Source organism: Myodes glareolus, chromosome 2 (genome assembly GCF_982192425.1).
Source record: "Myodes glareolus chromosome 2, mMyoGla1.1, whole genome shotgun sequence".
NCBI lineage: Eukaryota > Metazoa > Chordata > Mammalia > Rodentia > Cricetidae > Myodes > Myodes glareolus.
In genome coordinates, this window is record NC_142027.1 from 133,883,669 (window position 1) to 133,899,254 (window position 15,586).

Here is a 15,586-nt window from a genome sequence, read left to right on the forward strand (position 1 = left end):
TTGCATTATTTTTAAGATGGGTATAATTTTTCTTTAAAAAGTTGCATTTGTGCAAGGAGAAAGTGAGATTAAAGAAGCCAGCCAGAGCCAGGCATGGTGGTGTACACCTTTAATCTGAGCACTCCAGAAACCGAGGCAGGAGGATTGCTGGGAGTGTGAGGCCATCTTGGGTTACATAGAGAACCCTTATCTCAAAAAAAGGGGGCTGTTCCAGGCTTTTTCTTTTGAGCCACCAGCCAGCTCCCAAATCATGACAGGCAGACTTATTATTAGTTTTGAATGCTCAGCCTACCTTAGGCTTCTTTCTAGCTAGTTTTTTGGTTGTTGTTGTTTGTTTGTTTGTTTGTTTTTGTTTCGTTTTTTGTTTTTTTTTAAGACAGGGCTTCTCTGTAGCTTTTGGAGCCTGTCCTGGAACTAGCTCTTGTAGACCAGGCTGGCCTCGAACTCACAGAGATCCGCCTACCTCTGCCTCCCAAGTGCTGGGATTAAAGGCGTGTGCCACCACCACCTGGTTTAGCTAGCTCTTTTAACTTACATTAACCAGCTTCATTTTCTCTACCTTTTGCCTCGGGGCTCTTTACCTTTCTTTCTTCCTTCCTTTCTCTTTCTTTCTTTCTTTCATTCATTCTTTCTTTCTGTATACCTTGCTTGTCTGCCTGGTGGCTGCCTAGCTTCTTGCCCTGGCATGTCCCTCTCTTTCTCCCTCACTCTCTTCTCTCTTCTTCCCTCCTCTTTCTCTCTCTAGATTTCTCCTCTATTTATTCTCTTTGCCCATCAGCCCCACCTATCCCTCTTCTGCCTAGCTATTGGCCGTTCAGCTTTTTATTAGACCAATCGGGTGCCTTAGGCAGGCAAGCTGAAACAGATGCAACACACCACCGTTACATAGTTAAACAAATGCTGCACAAACAAATGTAACACATCTTTGCTGAGTCAAAATAGTATTTCCCAACAGGGGACCAGCAAGACGGCTCAGCAGGTGAAGGTGCTTACTGCCAAGCCTGATAAATTGAGCTCAATCCTTGGGAACCATGTGGTAGAAAGAGAGGACTCTGGGAAGTTGTTCTCTGACGTCCATATGCACACCATGGTACATGTGCACATGTACTTCTACACAAAATAAATAAACAGGGTTGTGAAGAAAGAAGCAAGAGGCACAGAGGCGAACCCCAGCATTTGGAGGGCTGAGGTGTGCTGATCGAGATAGGCCAGCCTGACCTGATACTGAGACTCGTGATGGGGAGGCAGCATGCCTGGAAGGGAAGGGAAATAGGAACGAGACTTCCAGGCAGTAGAACAGACTGTACAAAGGCCCCAAGGCAGAAACTGGACTGCAGTGGTGAGACCCGAGTGTGTACAGGCTGAGGGACCTGGTTGCTTTAACTGAATTAATCCGGTGCTAAGAGTCTTCAGCTAAGGAGAGATGTGCCTGGTTGATTACGGGGGAGAGGTAAGTTGCACTATTTATATCTTAAGACGGTCTCATGTCGCCCAGGCTGGCGCTGAACTCGCTACATAGCTGAGGATAACCTTGAACTTCTGGTCCCCCCCCCCCCCCCCCCGTCTCCTGCCCTCTCTGTGCTGGATTTACAGGTGTGTGCCACCATGCCATGTTTGCGTTGTCCTGGGGGGTCAAATCCAGGACGTCATAAATGCTAGGCAAGTGCTCTACCCACTGAGCCACACCCCCAACCCTTGCTTATTTTTGTTTCTTGTGTGATTTTGTGTCTGCTGAATGGCATCATGCTTTCTCTCTCTGGTTCTTTTTGTTTAAATGGCTCTAAAATATTTACATACCAAAGTCGTCTGTAGGAGCCTGAACCTGGGAAGGGAGGGGCCTTGGTTTCCCACCCATCCCCCTTTCCTGGCCAGAGTTATCTGTGAGGAGGCAGGGTCACCACCTCACCACAAGGTCAAACCCAAAGCCTCCCCAGCCAGCCCCCACCTGAAGCACTTCCTGCCCTCTCCCTGGGAAGCCAAGCCACACACTCCTGTCTGCACAGTGTGCTCCCCAGGGCGTGGGAACAGCAACCAGCTGGCCCTCCCCTACCTGGGCTCCACCCCGCTCTCCGGGGAGAGAGGGCAGGCCTTGAAAGAGAACATATACACACACAAAATAAATCCATCTTTGAAAGCAGGATTGAGCCCCAGGATCAGAGAAATCTGAATCCCCAATGTCAGCCAGGGCTCAAAGTTGTAGGGTGCACCCTGGGAGGTAGATAGGGAGAGGAGTCATTTGACAGAGGAGAAACTTAGGCCTGCAGATGGTCAGAGCTGGTCGTGGTGGAAGACAACGTGAACATAGGGCCCCAGATCACTGATGGTGGACCCCTGAGCTCAGGCTCCATCTCCCGGGCCTGGCCTTATCTCCACAGATGAGTGTGCAGGCGGTGGCCCCAGGTGACCCTAGGGGCAGGGACTTGGCCACCAAGTGGAGTGGGACTGAAAGGCAGCAGGTAATGAGAGCATCCCCGAGTTCCCGCAGGACCTTCTAGAGAGGGGAAAGGGTGGGCAGGGGACTTTTTTCTGCCCAGATGGCATGGTTTCACTTCTGCCCTCTCCTCTCCACCTGCACTGAAGCCAGGGCCTTTGAAGGCTCCCTGGGGGCTGCTGGGTACATGTTAGGCATCCCCCAGAAGGTCTGAGACTCATGGGGGACAAGGAAACCACCGTTGGGGAGTTTGGCAAGACTGTGCCTTCCAGGGCAAGGCAAACATGGAGAGATGGAGACCCAGAAGACCTACAGGAGCGCTGGTGGGGCTCTTGCTCTCTCGGAGGTGGTGACTCACTCTGATGGACAACCAATGGCCTACCATGAGGTCGCTTGTACAGCCCCTGAGCTAGCTCTGTGGTCCAGCTCTGAGACTTTACCCAACCCCGTAGGTCTCAGATCCGCAGCACCCCCAACCTTGGCCAACCCAGTTGGGTCAGCCCAGAGTTGGACCCAGAAATTCCAGGTCCTGCTGCCAAGAGCATCACAAGCCAGCTAGGGAGGGGGTCCAAGTGACGTCTCTTTCGCTCTTTGAACGTCCTTGTGTTGTCAGGGGCAGGGTCCATGACCGACCATCTCACGTGTGTCTTTGCCCTGGAAGTAGGGAGTTCCTAGACTATGGTATTGAAGGTGATTCCCAAGTTCCATCCTAGCTGTGCGGGGAGGAGTGCTGGGTTTGATTGCTGATGTCTGCCATGGGTGCAAATTTGATAATAGTGGTATGCATGTTATTTATTTGATATCTGTTGCGATCTTGTTTGGGAGATTGGAAGGAGCATCTGCAATTGGAGCCCTTGTTTCTAATGATAACTAAGAGACCCCAGAGGTAGTGAGCTAGTTTCTTATCTGTTCATTACTGGGAGCTTGTTTTGTTACCCTCTGTCCTGGGGTCACAGGGTTGGGTAGTTCCCAGAGCTACAAATCTGGCAGACGAGATAAGAGTTGAACCACACAATTAGAAAACAAGGCGGAAAATGCTCAGATCCTCAATGAGAGATGAACTCTGTCCCTCCTGGATAGAAGGAGTACAGTCTGTGTTCAAAGGACAGATGTGGAGGCTGGTGGGGAAAGGGACCCCATGGGCCCTTTCTTCTCAGGCTGGGGAGGGAGATGATTTCCCCCTTCCCTCAACTGGAGCTCCTGCCCTCAGCCTCTGAGCCATGGGAAAAGAACCCGGTTCAGTGCACGCTTTCCAGAAGCCTTGCTGTGGGCCCTGCCCTGTGAGGGATTAGCACCCTTACTGGGGACTCAGAGAAGGCAGGTGTGCCCTGCTGTTCTTCAAGAGGCCCCCTGAGCACGCGCGCCTCAGCATGAACACAGTCTGGAAGCTGCAGGAAGTGTTCCCCGAGCACCTGCTTTGTGGCTCCCTTAAGGCATGGTCGGAGAACACCCAGGGACAGTGGGCTCTGAGCCTGTGCTTAGAACAACACAGTCCCCACCCGTTTTTTGTCCACTCGCGCTGCCGTGTTGCGCGAGCGTCGCTGCACGCCAGATGAACATCCCCTCTGTTCAGCGTCACCCAGAGAGAACTAGTTGGAGATAGAGGTGGGGAACCACAGGCGTGCAAAGGCTAGAAAGGGGGCGTGATCCACACATTAGAGAAACCACTAGGGGGAAAAAAAGAAACCACTGAATGTGAGGAGGAGGCCGAGGGGTGGGGAGGAGGTCAGCGATAGAGGTGGGCCAGATGGCCCAGGGCCTGGCTGTGTGGGCAGTGCATGGAGACCTCCTTACGTTCATGTTAATGCCAAAGAAACAGTAAAATGAGGAGAAGCAGGCTATCTAGGAAGTCAGCCTTGAACCAGCGACCTCTGTGAGGGAGGGTGCAAGAGAGACTTCTCAGGAAGGGGTTAGTTGGTGCAAAAGCCCTGGGGTGGGAATGAGCCCGGCGTGTGTGAGGAGATCAGCGAGGCTGATGTAGAGTGTGCAAGAAGGTGCATGCACAGGAAACGAGGTTCAAAGCGTCACAGGGGCCTGATCAGATGGTCAACCATTTCTCTGTGCAAAGGGCTAGCCTCAGCAGGATGGAGGGCAGAAGACACACGGTAGCCGACGAGGGCTGGGAATGGTAGCAGGCCCTGGGGAAGCCTGTCCTGAGACCCTTTGCCAACCCGGGGCCCCAAGAAGGCAGGGCAGGAGCGAAGGCTTAGTCCTCCCCTTACTGGAGGCCCTGGGTGGCAGTACTTGTCCAGGGAGATGTTCTCGATGCCTGGGAGGAAGTGGTGTCTCCCACATCAAAAGGGCCACCCCCCAGGGCTCCCACGCTTGGCGGCATGGGAACTGTGCTGCGGAAGGTTCTCTCAGGCAGCTAGCAGACTGCAAGAGGGTGTGTGCCACCTTGGGACTGTCCCCTATGACATAGAAATGCTGCACCATCAGACCCCACACGGCCCTCCTCCCGGTAGCCCAGGCCCCTAGAAAGAAAGAAAGATAATTGTTTTTAAAGCTCTTCTTGAAATATGAATGTGGTCAAGATCTCAAGACTCCTTCTCCTGTCCATCTCCCAGGGATAGAGACTCAGCAAAATGGGGGATCATTTGAACCAGACTTTGGGCATCATATATCTAAGGTAGCAATCTGACTATCCTAATTGATAGAAGTTGACTGGAGAGCTGTGTTGTGGATTCTTTGGACTTCAGAGAGCTGTGATGGATTAGTCATGCCTGCCACTGATAGGAGACAAGTAGGTCATGGTGTGGATGCTAAATATTTTCCTCCCTGCCCATATTGCCAACTGTACTGAATAAGAAGAAGGGCGTTCTCATGAGGCAGAAAGGAAAGGAAAGTGGGAAGGCAGCGATGAGGGCAGGACTTCAGCTGGTGTGTCCATGCGCAGTGTTCATGCACAGGTGGGAAGGCAGGCTGGAAGCTATGGCCACCTCTCTGCTACCCCATAAGTCTGGGAAGTAACAGGGTGGTGCTGTCCTCCAGGGAGGTCGTGAAGGGTGGTAACAAAGCCTGAGGCAGGTCGCATGGCTGTTCAGCCCTTCCCATTTGGGGTCCTGCCACATTGCAAAAGGAGAAGTTCTTGAATCCTCACATGACTCCTCATTAAAGGTAGGGAAACTGAGGCTCAGTGCCTTCATGTTACTTCTACTGACCTCAGGGCTCAAGCACCCAAACCTCTCCCCCTTCCCTCCTCCCACAGAAGCAATGACTTCAGATTGTGCCAGCCACTTCCCCAAGGATGGGCCTAGATGGTAATGGAATTGATGGTGGTGATGATGATGATGGTGATGATGATAGTGGTGGTGGTGATGATGGTGGTGATGATGGTGGTGGTGATGATGGTGGTGGTGATGATGGTGATGATGATGGTGGTGGTGATGATGGTGGTGGTGATGATGGTGGTGGTGATGATGGTGGTGGTGATGATGGTGATGATGGTGATGATGATGATGGTGGTGGTGATGATGGTGGTGGTGATGGTGGTGGTGATGATGGTGGTGGTGATGATGGTGGTGGTGATGATGGTGGTGGTGATGATGGTGGTGGTGATGATGGTGGTGGTGATGATGGTGATGATGATGATGATGGTGGTGGTGATGATGATGATGATGGTGGTGATGATGGTGGTGGTGGTAATGGTGGTGATGATGATAGTGATGATGGTGGTGATGGTGGTGATGATGATGGTGATGATGATGGTGATGATGATGCTTTCGGAATACTCCTTAACTTCTGGGATTCGTGCTCCTCTCAGTAAACGAAAAGCAGGCACCACACTGTGCCCACTCCACAGATGGAGAAACTGGCACAAAGGCCGACATGATGTGCCGTGCGCCACCAGCTGATCAGGGGCTGAACCAAGAAACAGAAGCAACTGTGGTTGTCCCTAAAAGGCAAAGAATACTTTTTTCCAAGGGCTCTTTATCTGAAGAGGAGACTGTGTGAGTCCTGGTGTCAGGACTTAACAGAGCCTTTATTGTGCTCAGATAAGTTGGGAATCTTGGAGCAAGAGACAGTGCAGTGTTTCCCAACTTACGTGTGTGCTGAAATCTTTCCAGAGTGTTTGCTCTCTATTGAACAAACCTTAAGAGGAGCTAGCTCACCAATAGTTGGGTTTCAGACCAGAGAAGGAGAGGGAACTGGGGCCCAAATACTCTCTGGTGGGAGGAGGCCGTCTGTAGTGTGAAGAGGAACTCAAGTCTGGGATGTGGAAGCTCCGGGTTCAGTCCCTGGCACCACAGAAAACTGGGTATGGTGGAATACATTTGCAACCTCAACACATGGGAGGTGAGGCAGGAGGATCAGAAGTTCAAGGTCATCCTTGGCTACAGTGCAAGTTTGAGGCCAGCCTGGGCTACGTGAGAGCATGTGTAAAAATAAGAGTCAGAACTAAGCCTAAGGATGTTTCCATTAGAGTCCCCTGACTGTACCCCATCGCTGACAGGAGCTCAAGATGGGATGGGTTTCCTGATGGCTCCATAGGGATGACAGAGAGGCAGAGGAGATGAGGTGGCCAGGAGGAAGCCTGAGGTAAAAGCAAACCAGGGTCCTTAGCACGGGGTCTCGGGTCTGGAGTCCAGCTGGGACCTCTACTCATCCCCACAGGGTTCCGGCGCTCCCCGTGAAGAACTTGAATGGCACCGGCCCAGTACATCCAGCACTGGCAGGTAGGACACAACTCAACGAGGCCCCGCCCACCAGTCTTATGATCCCCGCCCCTTTGGTGAACTGGTGGGCGTGCCCAAGAGCGGCCCTTCCCATTTGGTTAGCTTGGTTGCAACTTCGGGTGATGCTCTGGGTAGGCGGGGTGAGAGTCTGGGGAGACGCCCTGCCCTCCAGCCTCTGTGGCATCCACCAACCATGAAGGAAGGGCGTGGCTTGTCACGACCCTATTCCTCATCACTACACCCCCACTCCCAGGGATGACTGGGATACTGCTCTGTGCCGCCGGGCTGCCCGTGTGCCTCACACGAGCCCCCAAACCCATCCTGCACCCGCCCCCCGTGAGCAAGAGCGACGTGAAGCCTGTGCCTGGAGTGCCCGGAGTATGCCGCAAGACCAAGAAAAAACACCTCAAGAAAAGTAGGCCCCGTGTGACCCCCCAAACACAATCCCAGAACTCTTAGAACCCAGCAGGCACCGGCCTCCGCTTGCCCTCAGCTCGCCTTTCACCACCTCCTTCCTGCCTCTCCCCCACCTACTGCCCAGCGCTTGACCCCACCCCTCCTGAGACATGTTCCCCCCCCCATCTCTGCAGGTAAGAACCCTGAGGATGTGGTTCGGAGGTACATGCAGAAGGTGAAAAACCCACCTGATGAGGTGAGCCGCCCTGGAGGGGTCTCGGCTTCCAGGATCAGCTCCTCCCAGCCAGCCTCTCATGCCCATTCAGGCCTCTCTTCCGCGCCAGGCCCTGGGGGAGGGGCTTACGTTTAATAGCGTCACACCTGATAGATGGTTTTAGGCCACATTTTCCATTCAGGGTTTTGCTTCGGGTACTTAAGCATCTAACCCCTGCTTAGGGGTTGTCTAGGGAGGGCGTCAGAGCCAAGGTTTACCCATCTCCCCATCCCAAGCGTCTCTCTGTCACCTTCCTCATGACCCCCCTCCTCAGTGTCTCTCCCTGGCCCTCCAGGACTGTACCATCTGCATGGAGCGGCTGGTCACAGCATCTGGTTATGAGGGTGTGCTCCGGAACAAGAGTGTGCGGCCCGAGCTTGTGGGCCGCCTGGGCCGCTGCGGCCACATGTACCACCTGCTCTGCCTGGTGGCCATGTACTCCAATGGCAACAAGGTGGGCCACAAGGTGGGCTGCCGTGCGTGCAGTGGGTGGGTGCCGGGCAGCGAGTTGGGCAGTGGCTGGGGCCCGGGTGGGGGACCCCAGGGGCCTCAGACCAGCACGCCCTTCCCAGGACGGCAGCCTGCAATGCCCCACCTGCAAAGCCATCTACGGGGAGAAGACGGGGACGCAGCCGCCAGGGAAGATGGAGTTTCACGTCATCCCACACTCGCTGCCCGGCTTCGCAGACACCCAGACCATCCGCATCGTCTATGACATCCCCACAGGCATCCAGGTCAGCCCTGCAGACCCCAGCCCCGACCCTCTGAGCCCTCCAGTCTGTGATCTGAACCCTCCTGCTGTTCCCACAGGGCCCTGAACACCCCAACCCAGGCAAGAAGTTCACTGCCAGAGGCTTCCCTCGCCACTGCTACCTACCCAACAACGAGAAGGGCCGGAAGGTGGGTGCCCGCCAGCTCTCGACAGTGAAGGAGGGCGGGATCCCCAGCCACCATCTTCCAGGCCTGCCTCCTCTTGGCCCACAATCCCTGCTGTATCATTCCTTCCAAACCAACATGCTAACAGCAGGTCCCGAGCCTACTTCATCCCATTCCCCCTGAAGACACCTTCAGAGAGGTCAAGTAACTTATGCACGGTCACAGAGTTCAAGCGAGCGTTTCAAAGCTTCACACTTAGGTTGTCCGGTTCTCATTTACTGTGTGAGCAAAGAAGCTAGAACCTTCAGTTTTCCTGTGGAATCCCCAGATCTTTAATCGTTGGGACTGATTCACAAGAGAGGGGTCTAAGCCTCATCTGTACTGATGGCAGGTCCCAAAGAAACAGAACCTTAAGTAGTGGATGGTAACGGAGCAGGCTGAGACCCAGGCTCCCTGTAACATTCACCCCCCCACCCCCCCTACCCCTCCAGGTGCTGAGGTTGCTCATCACCGCCTGGGAGCGCAGACTCATCTTCACTATCGGAACATCCAACACCACGGGCGAGTCGGACACCGTGGTGTGGAACGAGATTCATCACAAGACGGAGTTTGGTTCCAACCTCACCGGCCACGGCTACCCCGATGCCAGCTACCTAGACAACGTGCTGGCTGAGCTCACCGCCCAGGGTGTATCTGAGGCCATGGCCAAGGCCTGAGGCTCTAGTTGCCCACCTTCCCTCTTGCTTTGCCCCTATGCAGGCACACGCCTCCCTCCAGCAGGTGGGAGGAGCCTGAAGCACCAAGGGGGCCTGGCTGGTGTCTGTGGGGGTGACAGGAGGACACCAGGCCAGCTGGCTCCAACCTGCGGCTCCCAGCAAAGGCAGCAGAGATAGAACGGCCAGAGAGGGCGACCTCCCTATGGAAAAGACGGAGCTTTGCCCTTCATCACACACACACACACACACACACACACACACACACACACACACGTGTCCTGTTGCACGCACGCGCTCACGCACGTACACCCACGTGCCTCTGACTTCCCCTAGTTTGGGGGAAAAGAGACAGAAAGGCTCCCATTGACACATCCTGTGGATTCCACCTGTGTCTCCATCACATCTACATAGGCTCGTCCCCTTCCCAGGACTTGGGTCAAGCACTGGGGAAATGGGGAGTCTGCAAGGTTTTCAGGGGCCAGTCTGCCCCTATGCCTCGTTCCTCTAACCCACTGGGCACTGCAAGTCAATGGGGTAGAAATCCCAGGTTACAGAGTAGTATTTCCGCAGGCCACTGGGGACGAGACTGTCTTATTTTGTGCTTGTGTCTATTTATCTTTCTGGGACCCCTAACCTCTTCCTCCTGTGCCCATCTCTAGACCTCTGTCTATCCCAGGCAACGGCGTTGTTCTTGCCTCTGTACCAGCTTCTCTTCCCCACTAAACCGCTCCAGACATTGAGACCCAAAAGCTGTAGCTTCTGGCTTCAGGAGCGAGGGGAGGTTTGTTCAAGCCCACGCATTGAAAATGGAGAGCAGTCCGCAAAGCGTTAACTTCTCACTCCTTGGAAGTGGGCAGTGGGCGGCTGATCTCTCAGGCCAACCAGAGGCCCGTTGCCCAGGCAACTCACCAGCTCCGCCTCTGAGGATTGGTTGCTGGGATGGAAGACGGCCAAGCTTTAAAGGGACGCCAGCGATTGCTCTTTTGAAAAAAAAAAAAAAATCTACCAGTCCCACTGTGGGTGGAGAAATAAATGGTCTTTCTCCTTGTCAGGCCTTTTTCTGCCAAGAGGGTGCTGGGTGTCTGTGCTTCTAGGGAACACTGGGGGGTGACGGCTTGGGGGACAATGGTAACCATAGGACCACTTCCCCGGGGCAGCGGGAGAAAACAGGGGATGGGCCCACTGTCCTGTCTTCACAGCATCAAGAGAAGGAAGCAGAACTCTTCTAGTCGGCAATAATATGCGCGCGTGCACGCACGCACACCAGAGAGACAACGATGATGGAACTCTGCGTGGCCCTCCAGGACGATGTGGAAGAGCTGGGAGATACCTTACCAGCCTACCGATGCCACCCTGCCCTGAAACAAGGAGCGGGGAGGGGGGACACTTCCCTCCTAACAGAGCCTCTGGCAGCCTCGGAGTACCCAAGGCAGTGGGAGGTGATGCTCCGGCTCCAGGCGACCTCTGCTGGCCACATGTGGGATAGCGCTGCACCGTCTCTGGTGCTCTTGATCCAGCCGGGAGGACGAGTTTCTTAGCTCCAGACAAACTCAGGAATCTTCCAGGCTCTTCAGCTCTGCCCGCTAAGTGTTTCCAAACGTTTCACCCTCTGTGGGTCTCTCTTAAATCATACCTCAAGACACAGTCCAGACCTGTGAACCCCAGAACTCAGATGCCTGCCCCCAAAATCCTCAGATGGATTCAGTGGTCAGACAGGACCTGGGAACTTATGTTTATAGTCAATAATCTCACGGACCCCCAGGGTACAGCTAAGTACACTCACTCGTCACTTTATACAGGATAAACTGAGGCTCAGAGAGGGAGAAAGAACCTGTGACCGGTGTCAAGGTTCTGAATTGGCATGCTGGGCTCTCAGCCCATTCTGGAAAAAACTGGTTTCGGAAACCTGAGGTTGGGGCCGCCAAATAAGGGGGTTGGGGTGGGGCACAGAAGTATCTGCGAGATCATGAGACTCACAGAAGTGGAAACAGGAAGAAACTTATTTAGGGCTTTTCTGAGGCAGCCAGGAAAGCACTCAGCACAGCTGTGTCCAGCAGCTCGGGGTGACACGGGCCCCACAGGTGCACCCAGTGAAGTGGAGACTCTGGGCTCAGAGAAGAAAGCGAGGTGTGGTCAATACAACACTGCACCCCGCCAAGGCCTCATGCCCTGGCTGGCCACACGGCACACAGGACCAGGCTTTGTCTGGGAGGCTCCAGGCCACAGCAGTGAAGAAGGCAGCCTCAAGGAGATGCCCGGGCCAGAGTACACTGAGGAGGCCCCCATGGCTCCACCTCCTCAGCATCCAGCTTCCTAGAGGGCCATTTGCCCCTGTCCTTGCTTCTGGAACTCCTTGTGGGCTTGCTCCAAGTCGTCAAGTACCTGCAGCAGATGGGTGGTGGCGTCTCTCTGCTGGGCCAGAACCTCCGTGGGGACCCCTGAAGGGAAAGAGCAGGCCATGGGGTTCAGCATGGTGAACTGGGCTCTTGGTGGCTGTAACCAGAGCCCAGTGGCTCTCTGGGGCTCTAGTTTTATCCCATGCAGAAAGAATCCCCAAATTCAGCAGCACTAGGGTACCGCTGGTGAACCAGAAACACGAGGGAATGCAGGAGGACCAAGGGCATTGGCAAGGGACAAGATGGGAACCTCTTCTCCCTTACCATCTGCGGCATCCGAGTCCTTCCCAGGGCCCACCTCCACCGCTGTGTCCAGGCTGGAGTCCTCCAACAATTTCAACCTGAGGGTTGTGAGGAAAAGGGACAAAGCTGGTTTTCAAGACACAGTGCTGCTCCTACCCAAGATTCTCTGCTGCTTGCAGGAGAAACCAGAGGTTCATCACCACCACTCCCATCATAACCACCACCACTCCCCACTACCATCATCACCACCATCACCACCACCACCACCATCATCATCATCATCATCACCACCACCACCAACATCATCACCACCATCACCATCACCACCACCATCACCATCATCATCATCACCATCACCATCACTATTATCACCACCACCATCATCACCATCACCATCACCACCACCACCACCATCATCATCATCACTATCATCACCACCACCACCATCACCATCACCATCATCACCATCACCACCATCATCATCATTATCACCATCACCATCATCACTATCATCACCACTACCACCATCACCATCATCACCATCACCATCATCACCATCATCATCATTATCACCACCACCATCATCACTATCATCACCATCATCATCACTGTCATCATCACCACCATAACCATATCATTATCACCATCATCACCACCATCACCACCATCACCATCGTCATCCCAACCAATCCCCACTCTGTCACCATAGACATTTCTAGAGTAGCAGACGCTACACCAAGATGTCCACACATGAATTCATTGAATGACACAGCCAGCTTACACGAGGCAGGTACTTACCAGTAACCCTGTTCCCCAGGTAAACCATAGACACACAGAGAGACCAGGGAACTTGCCTAAGTCCACACAGCGGAATAATGTCTCCTATATGTGGGAAGCTACGTGGTGTCCCTTTCACTGGATCAGCTCCTGACCCTTAGGACAATACTGTGAAGTCAGTGCCCTGTCTCCTCCTTTGCTATCTGAAGCACAGAGAGGTCACGTGACCAGCTGAACACCACACAGCCACCAACAGGCCAGGATCTGAATCCAGGAAGGTCAGTACAGAACCTTCTCTGCGGTGGCTTGGTACAAACCTGTCGATAATAACAGAGCTCTTCAAGCCAGGAAGAGGGAGGGAGGTATCCGAGATACCAGGGAGGTTCTGAAGTCAAGTTAAATAGACCAACTGTGCCCAAGTATGGAGCCCCCTACTGTAAGTTCCCATGCTCCCTGGGGTGGTTTGAATTAGAACACACACTGGTTCATATACTTGAATACTTGGCTCCCAGTTGGGGGAACTGTTTGGGAAGGATCAGGAGGTGTGGCCTTGTTGGAGGAGGTGTGTCACTAGGAGTGGTCTATGGGGTTTCAACAGATTCAAAGTGTTCCTAGTTACCTCTCTCTGCCTCCTGCTTTCAGATCGAGGTGTGAGCTCTCAGCTCTTCCTGCTGCTGTCTTTGGTCCTCCCATGGACTCTAACCTTCTGAAACCTAAGCCCCCATTAAACTTCTCTCTCTCTCTCTCTCTCTCTCTCTCTCTCTCTCTCTCTCTCTCTCTCGGCATTGCCTTTTTCATGGGGTCCTGTCACTGCAAACCTTACCTAAAACAACCCATTCTGCCTTACAGATCATTCCAAGCCCTGACTTCCTGGACACCGAGGTCCCATCGTGGCCCATGCACCTCTGAAACCTCAGCCAATGTACTAATTAATAAATAAATAGGGCTGGGCTGAAGCTCAGTGGAGTGCAAAGCCCCTGAGTTCTATCCCCAACACTGACAAACAGAAAAAGAAAGAAAACAGAAAAACTGGGCCTGAAGCTCAGTTGGTAGAGAGTTTGCCACCATGTCTGAGCTCGAGGCTCAGTCCCCAGCACCACATAAAACAGACACGGTGGCGCACACCTGTCAGGCCGGATGAAGCATGGCATCACACACCTGCAAGGCCAGACCAGGCACGGTGGCACACACCTGTAAGGCTGGACCAGGCATGGCATCACACACCTATAATACCAGCACTGAGGAAGTACAAACAGGAGGATCAGAAGTTTCGGGTCATCTGCTACATAGCAAGTTCATGGCTAGCCTGGGCTACATGAAACCCTGGAGAGGGGGATAAATGAATATGAAGAGGCCACACAGTGGGATGAGGCAGGTGACACCCACCTGAGTTGGTCCCGCCCCAGGAGCAGCTGGCGATACACCGCCTGGGCCTCGGCATCAGGATCCAGTGGGTCACTCCAGTCTCCCAGTGTGACGGCCGAGTGTGTGCGGCTGCAGCCAGCAGCTGAGGGCACACAGCACTGTCAGGAAAGGCTTGCTCCGAACTAGCAGCCTCTGCCCCGTTCCAGGCACAGCTGTCATCATGCCCGATTCCTGTGCAAACCTCCTCCACTTAGCCAAGCCCCCCTGTAGCTCCTGCCTGGGGTCCAGCCTCCTCCCTGCCTCCACTCTGATTCAGAAGCTACAGCCTCACGAACTTTGTCCCTGTTCAGCTTTAACAGCCTAGGGTCATCTGAGAAGAGAGACTCAGATACCAGGATGTCCAGATCGGGTAAGCCCATGGTCACGTGTGTGGCAGGTCGTGTTGATTGTTAATGGATACGGGTGTGCCCAGCCCACTATGGGTGGCGCCATTCCCTAGGCAGGTGGTCCTGGGCTGAGTGTGAGCCTCTTAGTGAGCCAGCATGCCCTGTTCCTCCTTGGTTTCTGCTCCAAATGCCTGCCCAGCTTCCCTCAATGATGGATGGTGATCTAGAAACATAAGCCAAATTAACCCTTTCCTCCCCTAGGTTGCATTTGGGCAGAGTGTTTTATCACAGAAACAGTAAGGAAGCTGACACAGACCGTATTGACCCATTGACCCTGACTCGGCCCTTTGCCCGGGCTTGCACCCCTCACTCACCAGCCCCACTCAACTCCAGCCACTCAAGGTCACATCTCCTGTCAGCCGTCGCCAACCCCTCCCCTGGGGCTGGGGCTGGGGCTTGGACACTCTCTGAGTGTCCGAAGCCTTCTAACACTGTGATAATTGTATTGGGGCTGGAGTGGGGGTCAGTGGTAGAGTGCTCAGGGCCAGATATTCATCCCAACAGCAGCATAGCAACCTGTCATCTAGCCTCAACAAGTCAGACCATGTGCTCTGGGCAGCGAGCACGTAGTGGGAATGTCGGACACAGTACCTGCGTGTAACTAGCACTGTGTGCCAGGCAGTGCTGTGGGTGTATCAACTCAGTATCAGTTAATAGAACCGAGGAAGAAGGGCTATATCCTCAACCCCGCTTCCCAGTTAAGACGGAGGAATAGAGAAATTAAGTCACTTACTCCTGGCTGCACAAGCGAGAGCGAGGCGCTACTGATTGGCAGACGGGGAGGGCAGAGCCTTAGCAAACCCCCCTCCCTCACCTAAGCGCTCAGCCTGGAGGCAGCAGGTCCAGCGTCCGCTGCGGAAGGCACCGGGGTGGCAGGCAGCCAGCTTGTCCTGGTTGGTGGCGCTGGCTTTACGCAGGGCAGACAGCCACTGATTGAGGTCATTCACGTTCTGCAAGGGATAGAGGCCATCAGAACACGGTGAGACTGAA

At 54.0% G+C, this 15,586-nt stretch overlaps 2 protein-coding genes across 4 annotated transcripts in view; one reads left to right on the forward strand and one right to left on the reverse strand.

Annotated features, from left to right (window-relative positions):
- The window catches only part of Dtx1 (deltex E3 ubiquitin ligase 1), a 31,511-nt gene extending 21,075 nt beyond the window's left edge, over positions 1 to 10,436 (forward strand). The window contains exons 4-10 of one of the 2 annotated variants that reach the window (XM_085681061.2): positions 7,046 to 7,107; positions 7,361 to 7,522; positions 7,698 to 7,759; positions 8,073 to 8,243; positions 8,350 to 8,511; positions 8,588 to 8,677; positions 9,145 to 10,436. In XM_085681061.2, coding sequence (XP_085537187.1) covers positions 7,046 to 7,107; positions 7,361 to 7,522; positions 7,698 to 7,759; positions 8,073 to 8,243; positions 8,350 to 8,511; positions 8,588 to 8,677; positions 9,145 to 9,369 — 934 coding nt within the window. In that variant the 3' untranslated portion in view covers positions 9,370 to 10,436. The remainder of the gene's footprint in view (positions 1 to 7,045; positions 7,108 to 7,360; positions 7,523 to 7,697; positions 7,760 to 8,072; positions 8,244 to 8,349; positions 8,512 to 8,587; positions 8,678 to 9,144) is intronic. The other variant, XM_085681066.2, reaches the window with a different exon arrangement.
- Positions 10,437 to 11,084: 648 nt separating this feature from the next.
- Positions 11,085 to 15,586, reverse strand: part of Rasal1 (RAS protein activator like 1) — a 30,942-nt gene continuing 26,440 nt past the window's right edge. For both annotated transcript variants that reach the window (XM_048422362.3, XM_048422372.3), the window contains exons 18-21: positions 15,411 to 15,546; positions 14,172 to 14,292; positions 12,030 to 12,106; positions 11,085 to 11,807 (exon numbers count right to left, since the gene is read on the reverse strand). In XM_048422362.3, the coding sequence (XP_048278319.3) occupies positions 11,683 to 11,807; positions 12,030 to 12,106; positions 14,172 to 14,292; positions 15,411 to 15,546 (459 nt within the window). In that variant the 3' untranslated portion in view covers positions 11,085 to 11,682. The remainder of the gene's footprint in view (positions 11,808 to 12,029; positions 12,107 to 14,171; positions 14,293 to 15,410; positions 15,547 to 15,586) is intronic.